The sequence below is a fragment of the Lissotriton helveticus genome, chromosome 9 (assembly GCF_964261635.1).
Source record: "Lissotriton helveticus chromosome 9, aLisHel1.1, whole genome shotgun sequence".
In the NCBI taxonomy this organism is placed as follows: Eukaryota; Metazoa; Chordata; class Amphibia; order Caudata; family Salamandridae; genus Lissotriton; species Lissotriton helveticus.
This window is the reverse complement of record NC_136070.1, coordinates 376,575,051-376,599,883: the sequence shown is the minus strand read 5'-3', so window position 1 is coordinate 376,599,883 and position 24,833 is coordinate 376,575,051. Positions and strand designations below refer to the sequence as shown.

At 44.5% G+C, this 24,833-nt stretch overlaps 1 protein-coding gene across 1 annotated transcript in view; it reads right to left on the bottom strand.

Annotated features, from left to right (window-relative positions):
- PAPOLA (poly(A) polymerase alpha) overlaps positions 1 to 24,833 on the bottom strand; it is a 701,574-nt gene that overhangs the window by 409,362 nt on the left and 267,379 nt on the right. Inside the window, exon 12 of the mRNA XM_078660129.1 lies at positions 14,388 to 14,472. Within this exon, the coding sequence (XP_078516255.1) occupies positions 14,388 to 14,472 (85 nt within the window). The remainder of the gene's footprint in view (positions 1 to 14,387; positions 14,473 to 24,833) is intronic.

Below are 24,833 nucleotides of genomic sequence, written 5' to 3'. Positions count from 1 at the left end.
CTTATGTTTTTTCCCAGTCTTTCATTATCCTGATGCTGCTGAAAAGGTTTATTTGGCTGGAAATACATTTTTATTGTTAAAGGCTATGCTAACCACTGCATTATGTTCTGAATCCTGAGTTTGTGCTTCTCCAGACCAAGCACTCTTTAAAATGCCTACCAGTATGAATAACATGTGAATTCTACAACTTGTGGTCCCCTTTGCCTTATGTAACATTTTCTATACACTGATTTACAGGTATGATTCACTGTCTCTATATGTGTGTGATATAAAGTGCTCTGACATCCTACAATGGTATGAGAGAAGCTATAAAAAATGAAATACACGTGACAGAGGGGCAATGGAGAGATGAGAAGCACTGTTGGAGGGTGATAGCGAGGGAATCATTGAAGAACCCCCAGAAAGATTGTCGTATTCTGGTGCAAAGTCAGGTCTTCATTTACTATTCTTTAAAAGCTAATACAATTCTATATATAATGCTAAATGTGTTGTAGACTGCACCATTGTTTGCTAAATTTTTTGGGGGAGAGCCTCCTAAAGTCCCCTTTGTAGTGGTCAGGCACACTCACTGCACTTGGGGTGCACCATATGGGGACTGGTCTGAAACTATTTGCCAGGGCTGCTTTGGGTTTCCAGTCTAGCCCTGGCAGGAGTAGGAGCCTCGTACTGCGAAATAAAACCAACCATTGAAAAGTTAGTCACGGAGATGCAGCACCAACCTTCCCATTAACTTTTTTCGTTTTCTTGCAAATTGTTTCAATATAAAATACAACAAAAGTAGCAGAGTGACGTTAGTCTCCATGGCTTAAAAATACACTCCACCACTTCAGAAACACAGCGCTGCACCATATTTACAAGAATATGGTGGAGCCCTGCATTTTCCCTGCGCTGCCTCTACACTTAACAGGGGAAGATTGTTTATCTACACAGGAAGGTCTCCCTTCCTGCACATAAACAATCTTGAAATGTCGTTTTTTCACTGCTATGTGTGCTGCTTAATGCAGCACACATGGAAGTTACAGAATGTCATTTATTTTAAAGATTGTTGATGTGCAGGTAGGGTCACCTTCCTGAACATAAACAATCCAAGGCCTTTTGCAAAAACGAGGAGAAATATAGCATTTCTCCCTGTTTCGCCAAGTTAAGACCAGGTTTTCCCTGGTCTTAATTTTTGCGCTGCTTCCCAATTACGCTGCCCTTGTAAATAGGGAGCAGCGTCTAAATCAATGGGTGGTGCAGAGAAAACGCCCATCGCAACACCCACTGCACACCCCTTTCACGCTAAGCATTGGGTGAAGGAATATGCTACTTACCAGTATGCATCTGTTCTTGGCATAGAGGGCTGCAGAGTGGTACATTTATGAATAGATCGGATGATTGCACTTGTTTTTCTCCTGGAGAAGTCTTTGTCGTCACGAGATCGATGACTCCTCCTCTGGGTGCTAGTGCGCATGGGCATCGGCTCCATCCTTAGATTGTTTTGCCATAGTAGGGTTAGATGGAGTAGTGTAATAGAATACAGAAAGAGATGCCCATGTAAGTGTATCTAAATAAGATAATGTTGGGACAGACACAGGTTTCCGGGGAGGCAGGGAGGGCATATGTACCACTCTGCAGCCCTCTATGCCAAGAACAGATGCATACTGGTAAGTAGCATATTCCGTTCGAGGCATATGGGCTGCAGATGGTACATTTATGAATATATTATACAGCAGTTACCTCCCAAGCGGTGGTCACCCGTGTCTGTCGCAACCGTTTGAAATAACGTTTTTAATACAGCTTGGCCCACTCTGGCTTGTTGTGTAGCCTGCACATCAACACAGTAGTGTTTTGTGAAGGTATGTGGTGTAGACCAAGTTGCTGCTCTGCATATGTCATCTAGGGGAATGTTTCCTAAGAATGCCATAGATGCTCCTAGCTTACGTGTAGAATGAACTCTAGGAGGAACAGCTAACGTTCTCTTTGCTTTTATGTAGCATATTTGTATGCATCTTACAATCCATCTGGCGATGCCCGCTTTAGAGATAGGATTGCCCTTATGTGTTGGGAAAAACTCTACAAATAGTTGTTTAGTTTTCCTGAAATTTTGTGTCCTTTCTATGTAGTACAATATTGCCCTTTTGACATCTAGTGTGAGTAGGGCCCTTTCTGCTACCGTCTGTGGTTTTGGGAAGAAGACTGGTAGTTCCACTGGTTGATTGATGTGAAATGCTGAAATTACTTTAGGCAAGAACTTTGGGTTTGTTCTAAGAACCACTTTATTCTGGTGTAACTGTAGGAATGGTTCTTGTATTGTCAATGCCTGTAATTCGCTTACTCTCCTGAGGGAGGTAATGGCTATAAGGAAGGCCACCTTCCATGTAAGGAATTGTATTTCACACCTATGCATAGGTTCGAAAGGTGGTCCCATTAGTCTGGTGAGTACTATGTTGAGGTTCCAGACCGGGGAAGGTGGTAATCTTGGTGGAATGACCCTTTTAAGGCCTTCCATGAAGGCTTTGATTGCTGGTACTCTAAACAGGGATAGGTGTTGCCTGTTTTGTAGGTACGCTGCTCTAGCTGCTAGATGTACTCTGATAGATGTGTACGCAAGATTACATTGCTGTAAGTGTAGTAAATAGCAAATAATCTCTTTTGTTGATACGTCCAGAGGGTTGATGTTATTACTGGTACAGTATACAGCAAACCTTTTCCACTTAGCTGCGTAGCATGCTCTGGTGGTGGGACGTCTCGCTTGTTTAATGATCTCCATACAATTTGGGGGTAGATCTAAGTATCCAAATTCTAGGATTTCAGGAGCCAGATCGCTAGGTTCAGTTGTTTGGGATCTGGGTGCATTATTTCTCCATGGTTCTGTGTAAGGTGCATGGGTAAAATTCTTAGCTTTTGGTGTGGCACCTGTGAGAGTTGCAGAAGCGTGGTGAACCACGGTTGTCGTGCCCACGTGGGTGCTACTAATATGGTCATTGAGTGTTGTTGCAGCTTTCGGACCACTAATGGAATTAGTGGGAGGGGGGGAAAGCGTATGCAAATTTGTTGGACCAATTTATCCATAACGCATTTCCCTGCGACAGGTGGTGTGGGTACCTGGATGCGAAGCTTTGGCATCTTGCGTTCTGATGAGTGGCAAAGAGATCTATCTCTGGTTGTCCCCATCTTTGGAAGAATGGCTGCAGTATTTGGTGGTGCAGTTCCCATTCGTGTATTTGTTCTGACTGTCTGCTTAAGATGTCTGCTATCTGATTTTGAACTCCTGGTAGGTGTTCGGCTAATAGATAGATGTTTTGAGGAATGGCCCATCTCCAGATTTCCTGCGCTAGTCTGGATAGTTGGAGAGAGTGCGTCCCCCCCTGTTTTTGAATATAATACATTGCTGTCATGTTGTCTGTTCTGATCAGGACTGCTTTGTTGATAACATGCATTTGAAAGGCTTTCAATGCTAGAAACACTGCTAGTAGTTCTAGATGATTGATGTGCAGTCTTTTTTCCTGCACAATCCATCTTCCCTGTACTGTATATTTCTCCATATGCGCTCCCCATCCGGTGAGCGATGCATCCGCTGTTATTATCACCTGTGGAATTGGTTCTAGGAACGACCGCCCCTTGGCAATGTTTGTTGTGTTCCACCACTTCAGAGAGCGGTGTGTGCGGTCGTCTACCAACACCAGATCTGTAATCTGTCCTTGAGCCGGATTCCACTGTGTCGCTAAGCATTCTTGTAGCGGACGCATTTGTAGTTTGGCATATGGTATTAGCAGTATGCAGGATGACATCATCCCTAATAGCTGCATGAACACTCGCGCTGTTAGTGAGTGTTGTGGTTGGAATCTTTGAATGACTGTAAGCATTGTTTGGATCCTGACTGGATTGGGGTATACTTTGGCTTTTTCTGTGTCTATAGTAGCCCCTAGATATTGTTGAACCTTGCTTGGTTGCAGGTGTGACTGTGTAGTTCACCGTAAACCCTAGCTGGTGCAGTAGCTGAATTGTCCTTTGTGTGTTCTGAAGACATTCTTCTTGTGACTTGGCCTTTATTAGCCAGTCGTCCAAGTAGGGGAAGACATGCATTTGTTGTCTTCTTAGGTGAGCTGCAACCACTGCTAGGCATTTTGTGAACACTCTTGGTGCCGTTGTGACACCAGACGGAAGGACTTTGAACTGATAATGTTCTCCTTCTACCACAAACCTGAGGTATTTTCTGTGGGCTTTGTGAATAGGGATGTGAAAGTAAGCGTCTTTTAGATCCAGTGTAGAAAGAAAGTCCCCTTTCTTCAGTAAAGGAAGTACTTGTTGGAGCGTGACCATGTGGAAATGTTCCGAATTTATGTATGCATTGAGAGGTCTTAGGTCTAGTATTAGTCTTAGAGACCCGTCTTTTTTGGGGATCAGGAAGTATAGTGAGTATACTCCTGTTCCTTGTTGGTGTTGTGGAACCTTCTCTATGGCATGCTTTTCTAGCAGGGATAGTACTTCTTGCTTTAACAGTGTCAGGTGATCTTGTCTCATTGGACGCTGTTTGGGGGGGATGTTTGGGGGGGATGTTTGGTGGGGTAGCTGTGAGTTCCAGGCAATAACCATGTTGGATAATTTGTCTCACCCACCTGTCTGATGTGATGTTTTCCCAGACAGGTAGTAACCGTGATAGGCGTCCCCCGACCGGTGTTATATGGTCTGGGGGGACCTGTATGAAGTCACTGCTTTGGGGTTGGAGAGTTGCAGTTGTTGTTGTTTCCGCGACCTCTACCCTTGTTGTTGTTACCTCTGTAACTACCTCTAGAATTACCTCTGGGTGATGTTGGTGTAAAAGAGGTTGGTTGCTGGCTTGTACCTGTATTTTTGGATCCTCCTCTATAGGTGGACCTACGAAAGGAACCTCTTTGGGTTGGCTGTTGCAATGCTCCCATTGATTTAGCCGTTTCCGTATCTTTTTTCATTTTTTCTAAGGCCTCATCTGTCCCTGAGCCGAAAAGTGTTTTCTCATCAAAAGGTTGGTTCAATAATGATGTTTGTACTTCTTGTTTGAACCCTGAAACTCTGAGCCATGCATGTCTCCTTAGCATGATGCTTGTGTTTATGGATCTTGCTGCAGTGTCTGCTGCGTCTGGGGCGCACTTAATGGAAGTATTAGTTATTAACTTTTCTTCCTGTATGAGTTGATCTGCCTTCTTTTGATGTTCTTTAGGGAGATGTGTGATGAGTTTTTCTAATTCATCATAATGAGCTCTGTCATACCGTGCAAGTAGCGCTTGCGTATTAGCTATGCGCCAGCTGTTTGCCGCTTGGGATGCTACTCTCTTGCCGGAGGCATCTATTAGCTTAGACTCTTTGTCAGGAGGTGGAGCTTCTCCTGTGGTTAAAGAGTTTGCTCTCTTGCGAGCGTTTGTGACCACTAGAGAGTCTAGAGGAATTTGTCCCTTGATAAATATTGGGTCTTTTGGAGCTGCCTTATATTTTTTATCAATTCTTGGGTTTAATACCCTAGCCCTCACCGGGTCTTTGAATATCTCTGATGTGTGATTGAGGAGGCCCTTAAGCATTGGTAGTGTCCCTGATGTTCTTTGTGCAGCAGGTAGTGTTTCTAACAGGAAATCCTCTATTTGAGGTTCTGCATGTAGCTCTACCTTGTGGTATTTTGCTGCCCTATTAATTAGTTGTGCAAAACCAGTATTATCGTCAGGAGGTGAAGGTTTTGAGGGATACAGGTCAGGGTCGTTATCGTTATCTGACACTACATTATATTGTTCCCATGGGTCTGCATCCTCTGGGTTTGTGTCTTCATCATCCCTAGGATGTTCTCCCTCTCCTGTGTCACTTTCTACATCTGTTATAGGTGTAGATGGGCGTGTTAAAGGAGTAGCTGGCCTAGTGTGAGGAAGAGGAGAAGAGGGTGTGTCTCTAGGTTGTGGAGAAAGGGGAGGAGTTGTATTCGTCCCCATTGTTCTCTTCTTAGGAGGAGTTTTGTCGTCCAACTGTTCATTCTTCCTCTTTTTAGGTAGTTCTGTCACTACCTTGCCAGTTTGTGGATCAATAAACGGAGTCTTTTGTTTAGGATCTGTTTGATGCTCCTGTGTCGGTACCGAAGTTTTTGGGTCCGAAAGGTGTTTTTTCTTCTGACTGTCCATTTGTATTTTCGGCACCGAAAATATATTCGAATCCGATGTTTTCGGTGTCGAGGATGTCTTCGGTGTCGAGGTTGTCTTCGACGTCGAAGCATGTCTCTGTTTCGACATGGACTGTTTCGACTTCGAGCTTTCCTTTGTATGGAGCTTCGGTGTCGATGTCGAGGTGGGCCGTTTTTCGGATCCACCATGATGGGAGACCGAATGTTTCGGTTTCGGTTTCGTTGCCGGGCCCGAAGGCGGGGCGTCTGAAACTTTTTTCGGTTGTCTGACCGGGCTCGAGGGCGGGGTCGACACCGTGCGGGGTCTGTTCTTTGGTAAAGGGACGTCGTCACTCACGGTTTGATGAACGTCGATTTCCTCGACGTCGGACTCGTCCGCTTCTAACCCCACCTCGTCCTCCTCTTCTTCCTCCTCTTCGGGGTGCTGATCCTCGAACAGCTCCGGGATTGTTTGTGACTGCATTCTCGATACCTCGTGTCTTCGGGCTCGACGGTTTCTAATCGTCGACTTGGAGGAGAATGCCGCACAGGCTTCACAGTCCCTGGATTCGTGTTCAGGGGACAAGCAGAGGTTGCACACCTCGTGTAGGTCCTTGTATGGGAACTTAGCACCACACGTTGGACATTTTTTTAATGGAGTCCTTTCCATGGACTCCGGGCTGGACTACGTCGAGATTGGCTTCTTGGTCTCGTCGACGTAGCAGTTGGAAATCTTGTTGTTGACGTCGAGACGCGTCGAAATGGAAGTGTAGCCGCGTTCGATAACAATACCGTCGAATTGGAAAGGTAATACGCGCCGAATATAACTTTCTTCATCGAAGTCGATCCGGAGCGCTTCGATCCTCATCCGAACCCGATGGCGGAAAAAAACAATCTAAGGATGGAGCCGATGCCCATGCGCACTAGCAACCAGAGGAGGAGTCATCGATCTCGTGACGACAAAGACTTCTCCAGGAGAAAAACAAGTGCAATCTTCCGATCTATTCATAAATGTTAAGCCACGTTAAGTGGCTTAATGATGCCTTGTAAATAAGGTGAAGCCCCTATCACCACGGGAACGTCACAAAAAATAATGTTCCCATAGTGATAGGGGCTTGCAAAAATGCCCCTAAAATCGTTAGTAATTCAAATATTTGTTTTGTGTGCACACGTGTGTTCATTTTTTTCGAATTTCTGTTTTAATGTTTGAAATTTAAATCCTACAAATTGCTAGGGAGTCCCCGGCTTCCAGTAGTGACTCAGTGGGGGTCCTCAGGAGTCAAAAGTTTGGGAACCACTGCCCTAGAGTGCTGGTCTAACCATGTATCTGATTTCTTGGTGGGGTAACTAGGGCTCAAAAGTGTGCCTAGCGTTCTCCCTCTGCGGTATGTGATCAGAGGTTGCTCTCCAATGTAGCCTTCCAGGGCCTTATCTAATTCCAGAACGTGCCAATGCTTGTTCATACTTTCTCGTAACGCCTTGCTGGTTGGGGTGTAGCTGGCAATAACCCGAATTAGTTGGGTATTTGCCGTGTTTCTTTTCTCTGGTTTTAAGGTGGAATGCGGTTAGTACTCATCGCTTTCTATTTAGCTGCCAAGAAATCAGATAAATGGTTAGACCAGCACTTTAGGGGGTTCTTTAAATGTGGACATTGTGGGGTCTGTAAATGTGCTAAGGACAAAACAAGGAATTTTCATGAAGGAAATAGTAAAAAAAAATATAACATTCTTATGAATATTACCTGCAGTACTAAATATGTTGTATATATCCTTGAATGTAAATGTTGTAAAATATACGTAGGAAGTACAATTCGAATGCTTAGAGAACGCATTGGGGAACACCAGAGAGCGCTTAAACAAAATGATATCAGGTACCCAATAGCGGAACATGTACACAACTGCGCAGCCCAAAATGAAAATAAAAGCTTCAGGTTCTTTGGAATTGAACATGTGAAAATGGACCCACGGGGAGGTAACAGGGAACTTATGCTGCGGAGATGTGAGGCAAGGTGGATTATGCGCTTAAGAGCGGTAGAAGATGGCATAAACTTTGATCAGGAGCTTCAATATTTTCTAGCAGACTGAACTGATTAGGTTACAAGGTGAATGACTTTTTAACTTAGCATGGAAACAGGCTTTATTCCTAAAACTGGCAGTAATTTGACTTATAAAATAAGATAGAGTACAAGTGATTATGAGGGCAAGTTGGTAATGAGATCACCCACCCCTATGGATAATCTACTTAGGCTTTCCTGTCTATGAGGTTTGCAATAGAGGATAAGAATTATATTAGGGGTCTATTTTGGCAAATTGGTCAACAACGGATTGACTTTTCACTGTTCTCCGTACAGGGTTGCTCACACCACTTACGTGATTTTCACTACCTTGAGTTGGCGCCTAGAATTTGAGTTATTCGGAGGTTAGCACGTATATTATTTGTTGCGTTGGGATATACTTTATTGTATAGTGTTGCTCACACCACCTACGTGATTTTCACTAGCTTAAGATGGCGATTAAAATTTGAATTATTCTGAAGTTAGCCCACATATTTTTTACTTTATTTGTTGCGTTGCAATATGCTTTATTGTATAAGGTTGCCTACACAACTCACAAGATTTTCACTAGCTTAAGATGGCGCCTAAAATGTGATTTAGTCTGAAGTTAGCCCTTATATTTTATGTTGCGTTGCAATATGCTTTATTTAAGAAAATATGTTTTGCTTCAATAACTACAAACTTTACACCATTATTTGTGCATCGCCAGATTAGACTGTTAGTTTCTATTTATTCGTTTATATACGATTGTCACTGTTAGATTACACGTTACCAGCTAAAGATGGCTCCTGAAATTCAACCATGGAGTAAGAGGTCCGTCTTCAGTGTTTGCGTGAAATCTTTATTAGCGCAAACCCGGAAGATGGAGGTGCTGGCCTGTACACGGGCTGCACGCGACTGAGAAGTTACAACTCTAAGAGACGAGGTAAGATCATCGCCCTATACTTTTCTCGATACGCTTGAGAATTATGGTTGTGAGCAGGTTTTAAGAATCGGTCATGACCCCTACGTTATTAACAGGCGATCGAGTATATTGCTCTAAGCTCGACTGACATTTTCCGGACTGTGTAATCCGTGACACAGCCTGATTTGGGATGGACTAGAGAGGACATTATTTGGAATGAATTAGCTTTTGGCACAATATAAAGGCAAGAGAATTTGGCCCTATCAACATAGAACATGTGGCTTGCGAACGCCTTCGGGCTTGAGATCATTTGATATTAGTTATAACTTTTAGTATACTTTAGGAAGGAGTTGGACTAATTTGGACATCCTTTTATTATTTTGTTCTAGACCAAAATTTTGTCGTTGTATTGACTAACACGGAGAAACCAATTATTAAATTGTGAACTTTTTGATTACTGTTTCAAGAAACTGTGAGGACGGAGATGACCAATACCTAAATAACTCCAGCGAGGTAGGACTATTTTTGAATATTAATGGCTTACTTATAGACCGACAGATTCTAAATAACGAAACCTTGCCTCGCATATTCTGTTCAGTAACAAGTAACTCTCCTCTACCCCATCAGGCATTGCACCTGAGAGAAGCTAAAGGTACCGGCATCGCAATGATGCATGATCTATTTATCACTCACACATGGGTTACTTAAGTATAAATAACACTTTGGTCATTTTAGGTCTTAAAAAGTGATTTATAGTTCATGCTGTCACTATGAAGTGGATGTTTAAAGTTTACATGATTGTTTATGTATATTTCAGATTTATACTTATGCTTTAGCTATGTAGGCTATCTGGAAAATGAAAAGATTTTGGCAATATGCACTGCTCATTTTGACTAGTTCCTTTGCACTTGGTTGCATTGCTGTGGGCTCTATCAGCACCTACTCAAAATGCTAATATTTGTAAATTACATATGTACAATCTGTATTATTTCCAGCCCTGACGAAGCACCGTAGGTCAACCGAACCACAGCGAAACGCGTTGGCACAAAGGGATTGGAGTGCGACAAAAATAAAGAAAGGAACTGCAAGAGCCCGACTGATAATTTATGTTGATCTTTTATGCTACTTCTAAAAACTAAGACTTTAACGTGTGCATGCGTGCTCCAAAAAAATATTGTCTAAAGTTTTCAATCTCTGATTGAGTATAGGGAGGCATGGGTGTTCTCTTCCCAAATTTTGAATGCACCAGACTAATTTGCCTTGTAAATAGGGATATCAAGTGAAATTCACTATATGAGCGCCCATCTATCCCCTACACCCAAGAGATTTATACGTCTTTACCTTGTTCATTCATCAACCCAATAACATTTACCATTTCTATCACTTTCATGGAGTATATGGAGTTTACCATGCTATGATAACTAAGAGAACAAGACAAATTCACATTTGGAGCTCTAGAGTCCTTACATAGTACTTTCAAAACTGAACTGTGGGATACCACAGGTTATCAGTGCTGCCAACCAAATGTTTTAGTGCCTAGTGGCAATATTCATCATATATGTGTTGCATCTGCAAGAGCAGCATGAGGCTATAAAATGGGACTGAACTTCTGTCAGCACCAAATTTAGCCCTGGAGAATTTCTGTTGGTGGATAGATTTATTTTTTCCTGGCACTGCACCTACTAAAAGGGTATCCACAGCTAGACGTACAAATACATAACTAAAAAAGACGTTATGTCACTGTATGGTTAGAACCTCTTTAACAAGAAGACCAAAAAACCTGTGCCGTGGGCATGGAGAATTACAAGTTAAAAAAAAGGAGAACAAGCCAAAATCAAGCAGGAGGAAATTGCTGAAATCCTCAGAGAGAGTGGCTAAGATTAAACATGGTTCCCATAACATAGGTTCAACTACAGGAGAACAAGGTAGTAGCAAAAAAACTCACATTATCAGCAAAGAATTGGGATGGAGTTTTAGTTCTGCCAAAAAGCTGTGAGTTTATTCCAAAAGTTAAGAAGAGAGGCTCAAAGAACAAGTAACAACTTCGGCAGTGCTAAGTATGGTGGACTCTCTAAACACAGATTCCCCCCCTTTGAAATCCTGCCAGGCACCAGACTGCATCTGGAAACTTCTGAAACAGCTCGTTACTGGCCCTCGCATCAACGCCAGACTGCCTTCAGAAGCAACAACTACAAGCACAATAAAAGTCCCACTCCTGCATGTTGAAGTCGGTTTTCTTCCTCATACATTTCGCTCCCTCAGATGCGCAGCGACTAATAATTTGGTAAATAAACAGTGTGCATCACCAAACTTGGCACCTTATTAAAATCAAAGGAAGGCACCTCCACAGAATAGGTTTATGGACAGCCAGTGAGTAATATGGGATTATACACAGTATACAACAGAAAGATTTACCACAGATAAGTCACTTGTTCTTCTGATGAATACATCTAACCTCTCATTCCTCAACTTTTGAATCAATACCAAAGCAGGACCCGCCACAATGAAGTGGGTCGGAGAAGTTGGCTCCAAACAAGAAAGTCCTGCAGGTACAAGTGGGCAAAATGGCCGTCCCTGCAGACCTGGGAACTGATGCAAGAGTGCCTAGTGAAGGTGTGTTGAGACGCCCAAGTAGCCGCCTTGTAGATGTCCAACATCAGAACACCTGTAGCCAAGGCCACAGTAGTGGCTTGAAGTCTAGCCATATGAACCCGAAAGGCTTCTTGGCCAATGACCAGCATGACTTGATACAAAGGGCAACCTGCTGCATTAAGGTCCTTTTTTAGACACCTTCTTTCTTCACACCAGTGAATCCAACTAAAAGGTCTGTCGTCCACCTAGTCCTTCTTAGTCCCATCAGTGTAGAAACTGAGGGCCTGCTTAGGATCCAGCCAGCGTAGTCGCTTCTTCTCAGAGGGATAGGGCGAGAGAAAAATGCAGGGAGTGAGATGGACTGCGCCAATGGAAGGGCAACGCCACCTTTGGGAGAAAGGGTGCCCTAGTCCTAAGCATCAATGTTCAGGAAATAAGGTAGCTTATAATAGCTCCACAGAAGGAACCATGGGCAGAAGGAATCGCAAAAAGAAAGTATTTATGAGTCAATCAACTATGTCAACAAGTGTGCCAGGATTCAAAAGATGTGCACATGAGAACCAAATTAAGCTGCCAGGTAAGTAGCACATTAGTGCAGAGTCAACCTTATCGCCAAAAAGCCTGGCTCCATTGAATGTAATATACATATATGCAGGGTGGGCATCACAGGAAAAGCCAGTAGCGTGCATCCACTTGTGGCAAAGAAACCCCATGCTGGTGTCCATGAAGCAAGCAACACAATCTGGTGTTGAAGCTACAGGAAAGCACAAACATGGTCACATGCCATATATCCGGCAATTTGTGCAAAGAAATTCCTGAAATCTTCAGAAAGGGCAGGCAAGATTTCACTCACAATGCATGTCCCTAAGAGCATAATGGTCTGTTGTATTAAAAAAATTAAGGTCAAAACATGCAGACCAAAAGCAAGATCTGCAAGAATCAATCCATTTTGGACACCCCAACAGACAGCCATGGGAAAGGCCTTAGGAATAACAGTTAGTGGAAGCCTGCACCACTAAGCTTCCCAGAGTCTGTGCTGAATCAAGAATGTGCAATCCTTGAGAGGTGGCCTATGAAGATTTGAAAATGGGCATCTCTCTAGGGGAATAGAACAAGATTTAGGCCATGCTACATGTATACTCATTAAATGAAAAAGGCCCTGGATAAAAAATATTCATCAACAAATTACATTTAAGATCCACTGTAAAGAACTGCAAATCGAAAACATCTATGGCCCTGACAACCACCACCGCAAAGGAGGTACTGTCCTCAGTGCGAGCAGGAGAAGCTGCAAGACACTAAAATTCTGCACATCCATAAACAAGGTTTCATCAGTGCGATAAAGTTTGAGAGGGTCTGCCTCTCTATCGTCAGAGGGTACTGGGTCAAGCCCCTGGACTGTGTCAGAGTCTGAGACAAACAGCATTCAAATTCTGTTAATATCAGTGTCAAGGTACAGGAAAAACAAGGGAATCATCCAAAATCATATAGTAGGCTTTTATTTTCTCAATGCTACAAGGGACAGAATTGCACCAATGTCTGCTTCTGATGAGCTTCTGCCGAGTCTGGAACTAAAGAAGCTGGGTGCCGAACCAGTGAGAACCAGTAGTATCCATAGCAGAAAGGTCAAAGCATGGTCTGTGGCCAGCTGTGGGTGGGAGTGAAGTCAAATAGAACTGGGGACGGGAACCGCCAGCAAGATTCTGAGACCCCAAATGAATCATGGGGCCCGAAGGTGTGCCAGAAGGAACAAGAAATGCCTTTAACTGCAGCAAGGCTTTTTTGAAGGTTTCAATATTCTCCAGATTTGATGATGGCCCATGACACTTATAGGGAATCAGTTTGGCAACTGAACTGGGTTTGAGTCAGAGGATGCAGGCATAATAACCATGGAGCAATGAATGCAAGATTTCTCACTGAAATGTGAGTGACCGGGAGGGATCGAATATCGCTTGAATATCTGGTCCTTGCATCTCGATTTGTCGGTTTGCCTTATTTTTGACTTATCAACCAAATGGCGCTTAAGACCAAGACCTTAAGAAAACACAAGGAATACAAGCGGGACAGACCTCTGCATGTTTGATTACGTAGAATTTGGCTTTGTGCTCTCTGGTTGCTTTTGGGTGTACCAGGAAGCATTTACAGCAGGTCACACCTGGTGCAGCGATACCAGTGTATCCATGATAGACATCTGCTTCCTGTTGTCAAAGCAGGCCTTGAATGCTCGCCTGCAGCTGCCGGGCGAACATCCCTAACACATTTTTTTTCAAGGTTTCAGTAAAATGAAAGCAGAGATCCGGATCTACGTGGAAGGGTGAAGAAAAACAGGAAACCAAGTCAGAGCAAATGGGGAGGGGGTGCTCACATTCGGCTTTATGTCCAGAGGTAGCGTGGAGTTCAAGTTACCTGTTGTCATGCAGGAGCTGTTCTCCTGAGACAATCTGGCACCTGATAGGATTCAAAATGTGAATAATCCGCAGCTAGAAGTATCCATCAGAATGAAACAGTTATTCACAACAAAGTTTCAACTGTTCCCACGCTTATTTTGTGCTGAAGATTTTACCAAACTAAATTGTAATCCATGGAATCGAAATGATTGCAGATAACCCCCGTCACCCACCTCCACCCCCAAAAAGAAAAAAAGAAATGTACGCAACGCATACTGTATCAAGAGAGTTTTTATTACAGAAATTAACAAACCCTCACAAAACCAGACAGGCATGATATGAAATACATACTTGTACTTCTGAAAGAAGTTTGGAGCTTCAAAAAGCTTGGACCACTCTGCTTTACCCAACAAAATTTCATCTGTAATTGCCAGACCTGTGTTAGAAAACAAATACAAAATTGTTAAGCGTTGCCAATTGTACCTCTATTGCAAGGAATTACCTTCCAACGAATTGAAACTTTCCTAAAACCAGGATCAAATGTTTATATAGAAAGATTACCTGTAATCTGATCTCTTACACAGGACTCAATAATGAAGTCATGAGTATTAAACTGTCCCGCCCATGTGCGGGATTCGGGAGCATATTTTTAAAAAATGTACACTTTTTTTCTGAAAAAGACAGATTTTTATGTGAAAGTAAAACAAATTTGGCAGGCTGCTGAATGTATGCTAGTCAATTTCTGTTAAATAGCCTTTAAGAAATACTTACATTTTGAAAAGTATCTAAATGATCGTGACAAAAAAAACTTTCACCAAAAGAACTTTTAAAAGAAAAGTAAAAGTGAGGAGTGGTGGGGCAATGCAGCAGGACAGGCTGCAGCCTAGTAAGGTTGCACACATTTCACCTTTCCTTTATTGTAGTACATACACCCAGTATCCCATCATGCACTGTCAGTGACTGTTGCTCCAGTTCTTTCAGATTTGGGTGTGAATCCTATGTGTTCTTCGTTTCTATGCTTTCACCAGGGAGGATGGAAGGTTGCTTATGATTTCTATGTGCATTCCAAAGAGTAAGAAAAAGATTACAGGTCTGCAACTTCACCGTTGCCTTCAGAGGATGTTCATTGACTGGTTAAAATAATAAGCCCAGCGAATTCGAGGCATTGGAAGAAAGAAAACATATCTAGTTCTAATCAAAAGGGTTTCTTCAAATATGGTTGCCTAACTTGAGTATCTGCTATAAAATCTGAATCTGGGCAACAGTTTGTTGTGAAAGTATGGACTGAGCACTAAAGCAGTTGTCTGATGAATCTCGGAAATAGGGATATTTCTTATCAAAACCAACAGTATCTTCTATACCAGATAGAATGAGCCTTGAGTTTAAGACAAAGCAAGAAAGTATGCACCTTATTAAATACAAGATTCAATCCATGTGTAAATGGACTGCTTTGAGATGAATAAGCTGTTCATACAGGTCCACAGTTTACAAACAGAGACTTACCTACACCAGTCTTTCGTTTTATCACATTAAAGCTTAAGACTCCTGCTAGCATCCAAAGTGTGAAAGGACCTTTTAGCAGGAGTAGAAGATTCTTAAAAATGTAGGAAGAGAAATAGTCTGACTAATATGACAATCAGAGCCCACTTTCAGAAGAAAAGATATTACAGTTATACCACGTTGTCCCTTTGGAAAACCTAGAAGGGCTCTTGAGATCATAAGGCCTGACTTTTACCAACTCTGCTTTCAGACGTGCTTGTCAATAAGAAAGCAGCTCTATACAAAATGTGCTGTACTGAGGCTGTGTGAAAAAATATTCAAAAGAGGGACACAGTTTTGTAAAAACACATTGAGCTCCTAAGGAAGGGAAGGTTCAGAAACTGGCTGTAACATCCTTTTAATGCCTTTTAAAAAGAATTGAGTAAAGTGGACTGTGAAGAAAGACATTTATTAAAGACATTTGCTGTAGGCTGTAATAGCAGAAAGGCGAATATTTAAAAAGTTGAACAACAAGTCTGTTATAGCTAAGGAAGCACGCCTGCCTCCTGACACTTCATAGCATCAATTTTTTTCAATAACCATACTCAGAGTCTCTTCCACTTTGAAGAGTAGGAATCTCCAGTGGATGGACATTTAGCTTGTTTCAAAATCTCATTACAGCCTTGAAAAAGATTTAGAAGTCCTTAATGAAAGAGTTCAGAAGCCATACCGTGAAATTCTAGCATGGCAATTTGGGGTGCAGAATCTGGTCCCCGAACTTATATAGTAGATAGAGTCGGCAAAATAGCTTCAGTTGTCGGTGCTGTGAGAGATGTAAGTTGGTGAACTACCACTTGTGTGGCCATGCAGGTGCTATCTAGAGCCCTATTTGATGGTTGATAATGGCATCAAGGATATCAGCAGAAATTCATGAAGACATCACCCTTAGTTCCTGGATTGGTAGCACCTGGGGGCAAAGTCTAGAAATTACCCATTACCTGCAGCAGTGAACTGATCTAGTTGCAGATACTCTCATGCATAGACGAAGCACAGCACTCCACAGTTAATGGCCCACTCATGGTTGTCTTAGATAATTCTGGTGAATTAATCTGCTTCTGTATTATGAAAACCCAGAATTTGAATTGCAATGATTGTTTTTAAACCGACTTTATTGAAAATTGCCTTACAGTGTATACATCTTCCATTTAAGAATGGCAATAGACATGTAGCCAGATCAATTAAGCTCCTGTTCTATGCATATTCAGTTACAAACAATAAGAGTAATCAGAGTCCTGATAGGTGTCAACTAACAAAGCTTCATGAGGTCGAGGATGTATCCCCTCGATTCTCCAGACAACAAACAACCACCCGTTGGTTGCATCTGCCTATCTCCCCCCCCCCCCCCCCACAGTCATGCCCCTGTCTACTTCGGACTCCTTAGAAACCAGAAGCTACCTCAGTTCTGTACAGGTGGTGCTATCTGAATATGTGGTGCCACCTAAACCTCAGGGTTGTGCTATGAACTCATAGAGCATCTCTCCAGGGTATTCGAATATCCATTACTGTAACATTTGATAGGGGTTACCCGACAACTCTTCAGGGGAAGGTAAGTCCGGTTGCTGGAGTTCATCTACAAACGCCTTTCAAGCACTGGCTACTTCCATCAACCTGAGGCCTCTCTTAACTTCCCAAAACAGCACCTCACTTTCATAACCAGCCCATCTCAGCAACTCTTTTTCCAGACCCCAACTTGAAGATCCTGAGGTGAACTGCAATGATGCTGGTCTCTTGCTATTAGCAACTTCCAAATCAATGCGCTTTGGATATTGTCCCTCCTTGCTTAACTGGTTAATACATAGGTGTTGTATTGTCAGTTTGAACAAACAACTAGTTTGTTTCCATTGCAGCAACAAAAACTTTGAAAGTCAAGTTAATTACTTAACTTCAATAGGTTCGTATAATACAGAATCTTTGTGTGGACCCTGTACCTTGTACGACATCCGGACCCTGCTCGACAAGGGGGAAACAGTGGCCCTCATCCTCCTGGACCTCTCCGCTGCGTTCGACACGGTCTGCCACCGCACCCTAGTCCAGCGCCTCAGCAACATCGGTATCCAAGAGAAGGCACTGGAGTGGATCATCTCGTTCCTCGCCGGAAGAACACAAAGAGTCCTCCTCCCCCCGTTTCGCTCCGAGGCCACCGAAGTCATCTGCGGCGTCCCGCAAGGATCTTCACTCAGCCCCACCCAACATCTACATGAAACCTCTCGCAGCCATCGCACGCCAGCACAACCTCAACATCATCTCTTACGCCGACGACACCCAGCTGATCCTCTCCCTCACCAGAGACCCCGACACCGCCAGAACCTGCCTACACGAAGGGATGAAAGACGTCGCCGAGTGGATGAAGGACAGCCGCCTGAAACTGAACTCGGAAGAGACGGAAGTCCTCATCCTGGGATCTTTGCCCTCCGGGTGGGACGACTCCTGGTGGCCCCCAGCCCTGGGCACCGCACCCAAGCCAACCGACCACGCACGCAACCTGGGCTTCACCCTGGACCCCTCCCTCTCGATGACCAGACAAGTCAAGGCCGTCTCCTCATCGTGCTTCAACACCCTGCGTATGCTTCGCAAGATCTTCCGCTGGATCCCGACCGAGACCAGGAAGACTGTCACCCAGGCACTCGTCACCAGCCGACTGGACTACGGAAGCGCCCTCTACGCCGGAACCACAGCCAAGCTACAGAAAAGACTCCAGCGCATCCAGAACGCCTCTGCCCGACTCATCCTTGATGTCCCCCGACGCAGCCACATCTCCAGCCACCTGAGGAACCTGCACTGGCTCCCCGTCGACAAGAGGATCACGTTCCGGCTCCTCACCCACGCACACAAGTCTCTCCACGACCTGGGCCCCAAGTACCTCAACGACCGCCTGACCTTCTACACGCCCACCCGCCAGCTACGGTCCACCAGCCTCGCCCTCGCAGCCGTACCACGCATCCGAAGAGCCACCGCCGGAGGAAGATCCTTCTCTTACCTGGCTGCCAAGACTTGGAACTCCCTCCCCATCCACCTTCGGCTGACCCAGGACCATCTCGCCTTCAGGAAACAACTCAAGACCTGGCTGTTCGAGCAGTAGCATACCCCTCCCCCCAAGCGCCTTGAGACCCTCCCGGGTGAGTAGTGCGCTATACAAATGGCATGATTGATTGATTGATTGATTACCTTCAACTCATAGATTATCCATACAAGCTCCCCACCCATTCAGACAGGCAGTAGTTACAATTGTCCAAGTTGAAATGTATCGATATAATGGAAAATCCTTTGAGTAAATGTTCGAACTTGCAGCACAACAGTAGTAAATAAATTGCACCGGGAGTAAGTTGGTTTGCATTCAACTGAGTATTGGCATCGCTAACCTCCCGGTCACTGCTAGAGGTGACTCATGAGAAGATTAGTGAGGTGCTAGAAAGATACAGAAGGCCTGCGATTCGTAGCGAAGATGTCTGCTATACTATTACTTGTGATGGCTTCAGAAGATGGACAGTTAACAGTCTCTCTCCTTCAACTTATGTTGGGTGGGGAGGTATTAGTGTGACTGCTTTCAGCGACTCCTGTAAATATGGTGTCGCAGGCGCGGGATTAAGGACTCCTAAAACTTTGTTTTCCTTGACTATTGTTTTATTTTAAGGTGACATTCAGGGGTTGATGGTTTCCGAACAGCGTCCTCCTCACGCTTCAGGTGTTTAAGGAAAGAGATCACTGGGATGGCAATTTGCCCCTCAAAGGGAAGAAGAACGTATAGTTTCTTACCTGTCAGTGTAGTTTTGCAGCTTGAAGACTTTCTAGATTTACTATGCTGTGCATTATTCCACCATCTAGTGGTTGGGCACCGAATTGTAGTCTTTTTTCTCTCTTTTTTCCCGTGGGCCATGTGGGCATCGACATGCCACCATTTGGTGTCCTTTATGACGTTGACACGCTTCCCCCAGAAGCTACCACCTTTGGTCGCCATCTTTGGAATCTTTCTTCTCGTCTTGTGTTACTCTTGTTTTTCCTCTTATCTTTTAAAGTCTTTCTCCAGTTTTAACACCTTTCCTCCTGTCTCATCTTTCTGGCGGAGGAAGGTGGGTTTGCTAGTGAATCCAGAAAGTCTTCAAGTTGCAAAACTACACCGACCGGTAAGAAACTTTATGTTTTGCAGCACAAATCTTTCTGGATTCACTATGCTGTGCCTAGACTTTGTAGCGGTTTGTCCTTATTGTGGTGGCTGGGTGGAAGATGAGCTTTGGTTACTGAATATGTGTTGTAAGACCTTCTGTCCCACTTGCGCTTCTTTGTCCGTTTGGATATCTACACAGTAGTGCTTAGTGAACGTGTGCACTGAAGACCATGTTGTAGCTTGGCAAATGTATTGAATTGGTGTGTTAGCTAGAAATGCAACTGTTGCTCCTTTCTTCCTTGTTGAGTGAGCATTAGCTACTCCTTGTAACAGTTGTCCTGCTTTTTTGTGGCATAGTTGTATGGTTTGTGCAATCCACCATGCAATGGTATTTTTGGTAACTGGTAGTCACAAAAAACTGCCAGCAAAGCAAACTAAGAACTGCTATGTCTTTCTGCACTCCTTTGTCCTTTCTATATAGTGCACTACAGCCCTCCTGGCGTCCAGTGTGTGTAGCGCCCTTTCTGTGCTTGTGGTTGGTTTTTGGAAAAAAATAGGTATTTGGATTGTTTGGTTGGTGTGGAACCAAGACACCACCTTTGGCATGAAGTGTGGGTCTTTTCTCATTACAATCCTATCATTGTGTATTTGCAGATAGGGCTCTTGAAGTGTTAGCGCATGCAACTCACTTAGTCTTCATAGTGATGTGATAGGCACTAAGAAGGCTGTCTTTAGTGTGAGCATGTGCAGTGTAGTCTTGTGAATAGGCTCAAATGGTGCCTTCATCAATTGAGTTAGCACTACGTTGAGGTTCCATCCTGGTGCAGGCAGTCTGTTTGGAGGTGTGATTCTCTTTGCTCCTTCTAGAAATCTTTTTACTACTTGGGAGGTGAGGAAACTTTTCCCTGCATTTCCTCTTGTGTAAGCCACTATCGAAGTTAAGTGCACCCTTAGAGATGTGTAGCTTAGTTCCTTTGTAGTAGATGTGTTAAGTATTTTAGTACTGTTGATTCCTTTGTGATTTTCCTTTCCAGTTTCTCCCTAATGCACCATTCGGAGAATCGTTTCCACTTTGCTACATAGCACTTTCTTGCCTCCTTGAGCACTGCCATTGTGCTTGCCGGTAGTTTGAGGTGTGCAAACTCTAGGTCTTCAGGAGCCATGCCGCTAGTCTGAGGCTCTCTGGCTCTGGGTGTAGCACCCTTCCGTTCTGCATTGTTAACAGGTCCCTTTTTCTTGGGAATCTGTGTGCTGGTGCTTGCGCCATTTCCACTATTTGTGAGAACCTGGACTGTCTGGCCCACTGAGGTGCTATTAGTGTCAGCGACATGCTGCTGGCCCTGCATTTGCAGAGTACCCTGTGTATCAGTGGTATCGGGGGGAAAAGCGCATGCAAAGGTCTTTGACCAACTTATCCATAGTGTATTCCCTTGTGACTGATGGTCTGCCTGTCTGGATGCGAAGTGTTGGCATTTTGATGTATTGCAAATAGGTCTATTTGTGGTGTACCCCACTTCCAGAATACTTTTTGTATTTCCAGTTGGTTGATCTCCCATTCGTGGGATGCTGACGTCTGCCTGCTGAGTCTGTCTGCTCCACATTGTCCTTCCCTGGGAGATGTATTGCTAGTAGGTCTATTTTTAGTGGAATGGCCCATGTCCATAGTTCCTGTGCTAGCCCCGATAGCGCTACTGATTGTGTTCCTCCTTGTTTGTTGATGTAGAACATGGTGGTTGTGTTGTCCGTTTGGAACAACGCCCTGTTTCGGTACAGCTCCTTCTGAAAGGCTTTTAAGGCTAGGAACACAGTTTTTAGTTCTATAGTTGATGTGCTTTACCGCATCTTGCTGCGACCATAACCCTCTCACCTTGAGTATGTTCATGTGCGCGCCACACCCCAGCTGGGAGGCGTCTGTTGTGATGGTCACTGTTGGAGTTGGTTATGTAAATGGTTTCCCCTGTGATATGTTTTCCTTGTTCCACCATGCTATTTCCTGATGTACTGCATGTGTAACAACCACTAGATCTTCCCAACTCCCTGTTGCCTGTGACCATTGCTGCTGTATCCATTCCTGGAATAGTCTCATGTGGAGTTGAATATTTGGGACCAGGTGTATGCATGACGCCATCATTCCCATTAGTTTGCTCACCGTCCTCACTGTCAGAACTTGCCCCTTGCGGTACCGACGTGTTTCCTTCAGTATTGCCAAAATCCTCTTTGTGCTGGGGAACACCTTGCTTTGTATGGTGTTGATCTCTGCACTTAAGAATATCGTCAACTGTTCTGGTTCTATTGACGACTTTCCCCAACGGATTGAAAAACCCAGTTGGCTTAGTGTTTCTATCACCTGCTGGATGTGGTGCTTGCACTGGCTGTAGAGGCTTGCTTTCACGAGCCAGTTGTCGAGGTAGGGGTATACATGTATTCCCTGCCTCCTTAGGAGCGCTGCTACTGCTGCTAGGCATTTTGTAAACAGCCTTAGTGCTGATTTGAGCCTGAATGCGAGCACTGTGACCTGGTGATGAGTCTTGCTGATCACAAACCTTAGTAAGCGTGTGTCGTTTGTTGATGGGGATGTGTAAGTACGCATCCTTTAAATCTATAGTTGCCATGTAATCCCCTTCCTCTACTTGGGGTATTACTTCTTGCAGAGACCACATTTTGAATCTCTGTGTTCTTATGAACTTGTTTAAGAACCTTAGGTCCAAGATAGGCCTTAGTGTTATGTCTACCTTTGGTACGAGGAAGTAGTTGGAATAAACACCCTTGTTTCTTTCCTTGTATGGTACTATCTCTATTGCCCCCTTGTTGAGCAGTTCCTGTGCCTCTAATTATCAAGAGTGAAAGTTATTTTGCCAAGTGTGACTTGTTGCTTGGCTTTTTGTTTGGAGTTTGTTTTATTAGTTCTATACAGTATCCGTATTGTATGATGTTTAGTATCCATTTGTCCGCTGTGACCTTCCATTCTTGGAGGAAGTTCCTTATTCGGCCTCCTACTGGTGTTATATGTGTTCTGGAAACTGCGTGTCTTGTGAAAACTGTTCTTGAACCATATTCCTCTTTGGATGCACCCCTTGAGGTGTTATCTGGGTGGGCATCTCGCTGTTAGCGAAGTCACTTGGAGGTGGGTTGTTGCCCTCCTCTCCGTCCCTGTCCTCATCCGTTCTAGCGGCCTCAAAAGGACTGGTCCCTTGGTTAGTACTGCCAGTTCTGCTGCTGCTGCCCTGGCAGTTTCCCTGATAACCTTGTTGGAAGGCTTGGTGTGAGGTACTTGGTTGGATGCCTCCCCTACCATTTAGCTTTCTTGAGGGCGTACCCCTTCTCATTCCTTTGAACTGCAGTGCTCCCATGGATCTTGCAGTTTCGTGGTCCTTCTTGAATTGAGTTAACTTTTTGTCAATTGGCGTCCCAAAAAGTGGTTCTCCGTTGAAGGGTGTGTTCAGGATGTTATTCTGTACCTCAGGCTTGAATCCCGAAATCCTCAGCCATGCGTGCCTTCTCTCTGTCACCCGGATCATCATCTGCCTGCTGGACGTCTCCGCTGCGTCCAAGGCCGACTTCAAACATGTGTTCGCCATGTTTTGTCCCTCCTTTACCAGGTGGGTTGCCCTCTGCTGGTACTGTTCCGGTAGATGCTTCATGAGTTTCCGTACTTCCTCCCAGTGCTGGTATGCATGTCTGTTGATTAGGGCGTTGGAGTTGGTGATGCCCCATTGGATTGCCGTACTCTGTTATACATTCCTCCCTGTGAGGTCCATTCTCATACTCTCCTTGTCAGGAGGTGTGCCTGCATTTGTGGGCACATTGGCCCTTGTACTTCTTCTCGGTTCTTTGGGTTACAGATTTACATATAGCTGGTTCCTTGAAAGCCTCTCTGCCCTGGTCCAGCACACTAGGGACTATGGGCAGGAATTGACTTCTTGTTTGTGTGAGTAAGAGTTTCCAAGAGAAAGCAAGCCTTGGGTTTCTCCTCCTCCAACTTTATCCCATATGTTTGTGCAGCATTCTTGACCACCAAATTATAGATCCCTATATCGTCTGGTGGTGAAGGCCTCGAAGGGTATGGGTGTACCCCTTCTGGCATTCCGGCATCGAGATCATGCCACTCTAAGTCTTGTGCCTCCGAGGATGATGAGTCCTGGTAGGTTAGCTGTTTCTCCTCACCTTCTCCCTTAAAGTAATACAGGGCTTCTTCCTGATCTTCGACCGGTTCAGCCATTTCCAGCGGTTCAGGGTCTTCAAAGTCCCTTTCGACCTCGGCCGCGGGCTTCGGCGGGATGGTGTACAGACTCATCTTGTCGAAGTCTTTCTTCCGCTGCTGGATGCTTGCCATTTCAGCCTTGAGCCTCCGTTTCTTTCTTTCTATCTCGGCAGCCTGTTCGGCATCGAGGGTTTGAGCGCTTCACGGTCGTCGAAGCAGTTGTCGACCCTTCCTTTCTCAGCATCCAGGAGTCCTTTTCGGGGGCTTCCTTCGACGACCTTGATTGTTCATGGGTCTTTGCCGTTCCAGGAATCCTTTCTGAAGGATCCGCTGGGCTCTTTGTCCTTGGGTGCTGTTGCTTTCGTCGAGAGTTTCGGCGGCACTGTTCCCTTCAAGGACTTTGTCTCACTCTTTCGAGTGTCGGTCGAGTGTTTGGGGGTCGTCGACTCTCTTACTCTCTCTTAGAAGTTTGTCTCTCTCTTACTGAGGGTCTTGGGTGTGAACGCCGAACACGCGTTGCAATCCTCGATGTTGTGGTCGAGTGCCAGGCCGAGGTTGCAGACTGGATGCTGGTCCTTCTGGGCATATTTGTCGTGGCAATTGGTGCAAAACTTGAAGGAGGTTTTGTCCATTCCTGCACTCAGGGGGCCTCCTGTGTGCGCATTCTCGTGTGAACGCAGAGTTCTCTCGAAATTTTCTTCTCCTTAGTAGTCCCGGCTACCTGGCCTGTAATCTGATGCAATAAGCTTAGATTTTAAATTTTTTTCCTGTTTTCCATCGAATGCTCTTCCAAAACTCTGGAACTCCTCGACAACGATCCAGACCCAACGGTAGAAAAAAATCTGAAGATGGCGACCAAAGGTGGGAGCTTCCGGGGGAAGCGCGTCGACGTCGCGAAGGACACCAAAAGGTGGTATGTCAAATCCCACCTGGGCCACAGAAAAAAAAAGAAGGA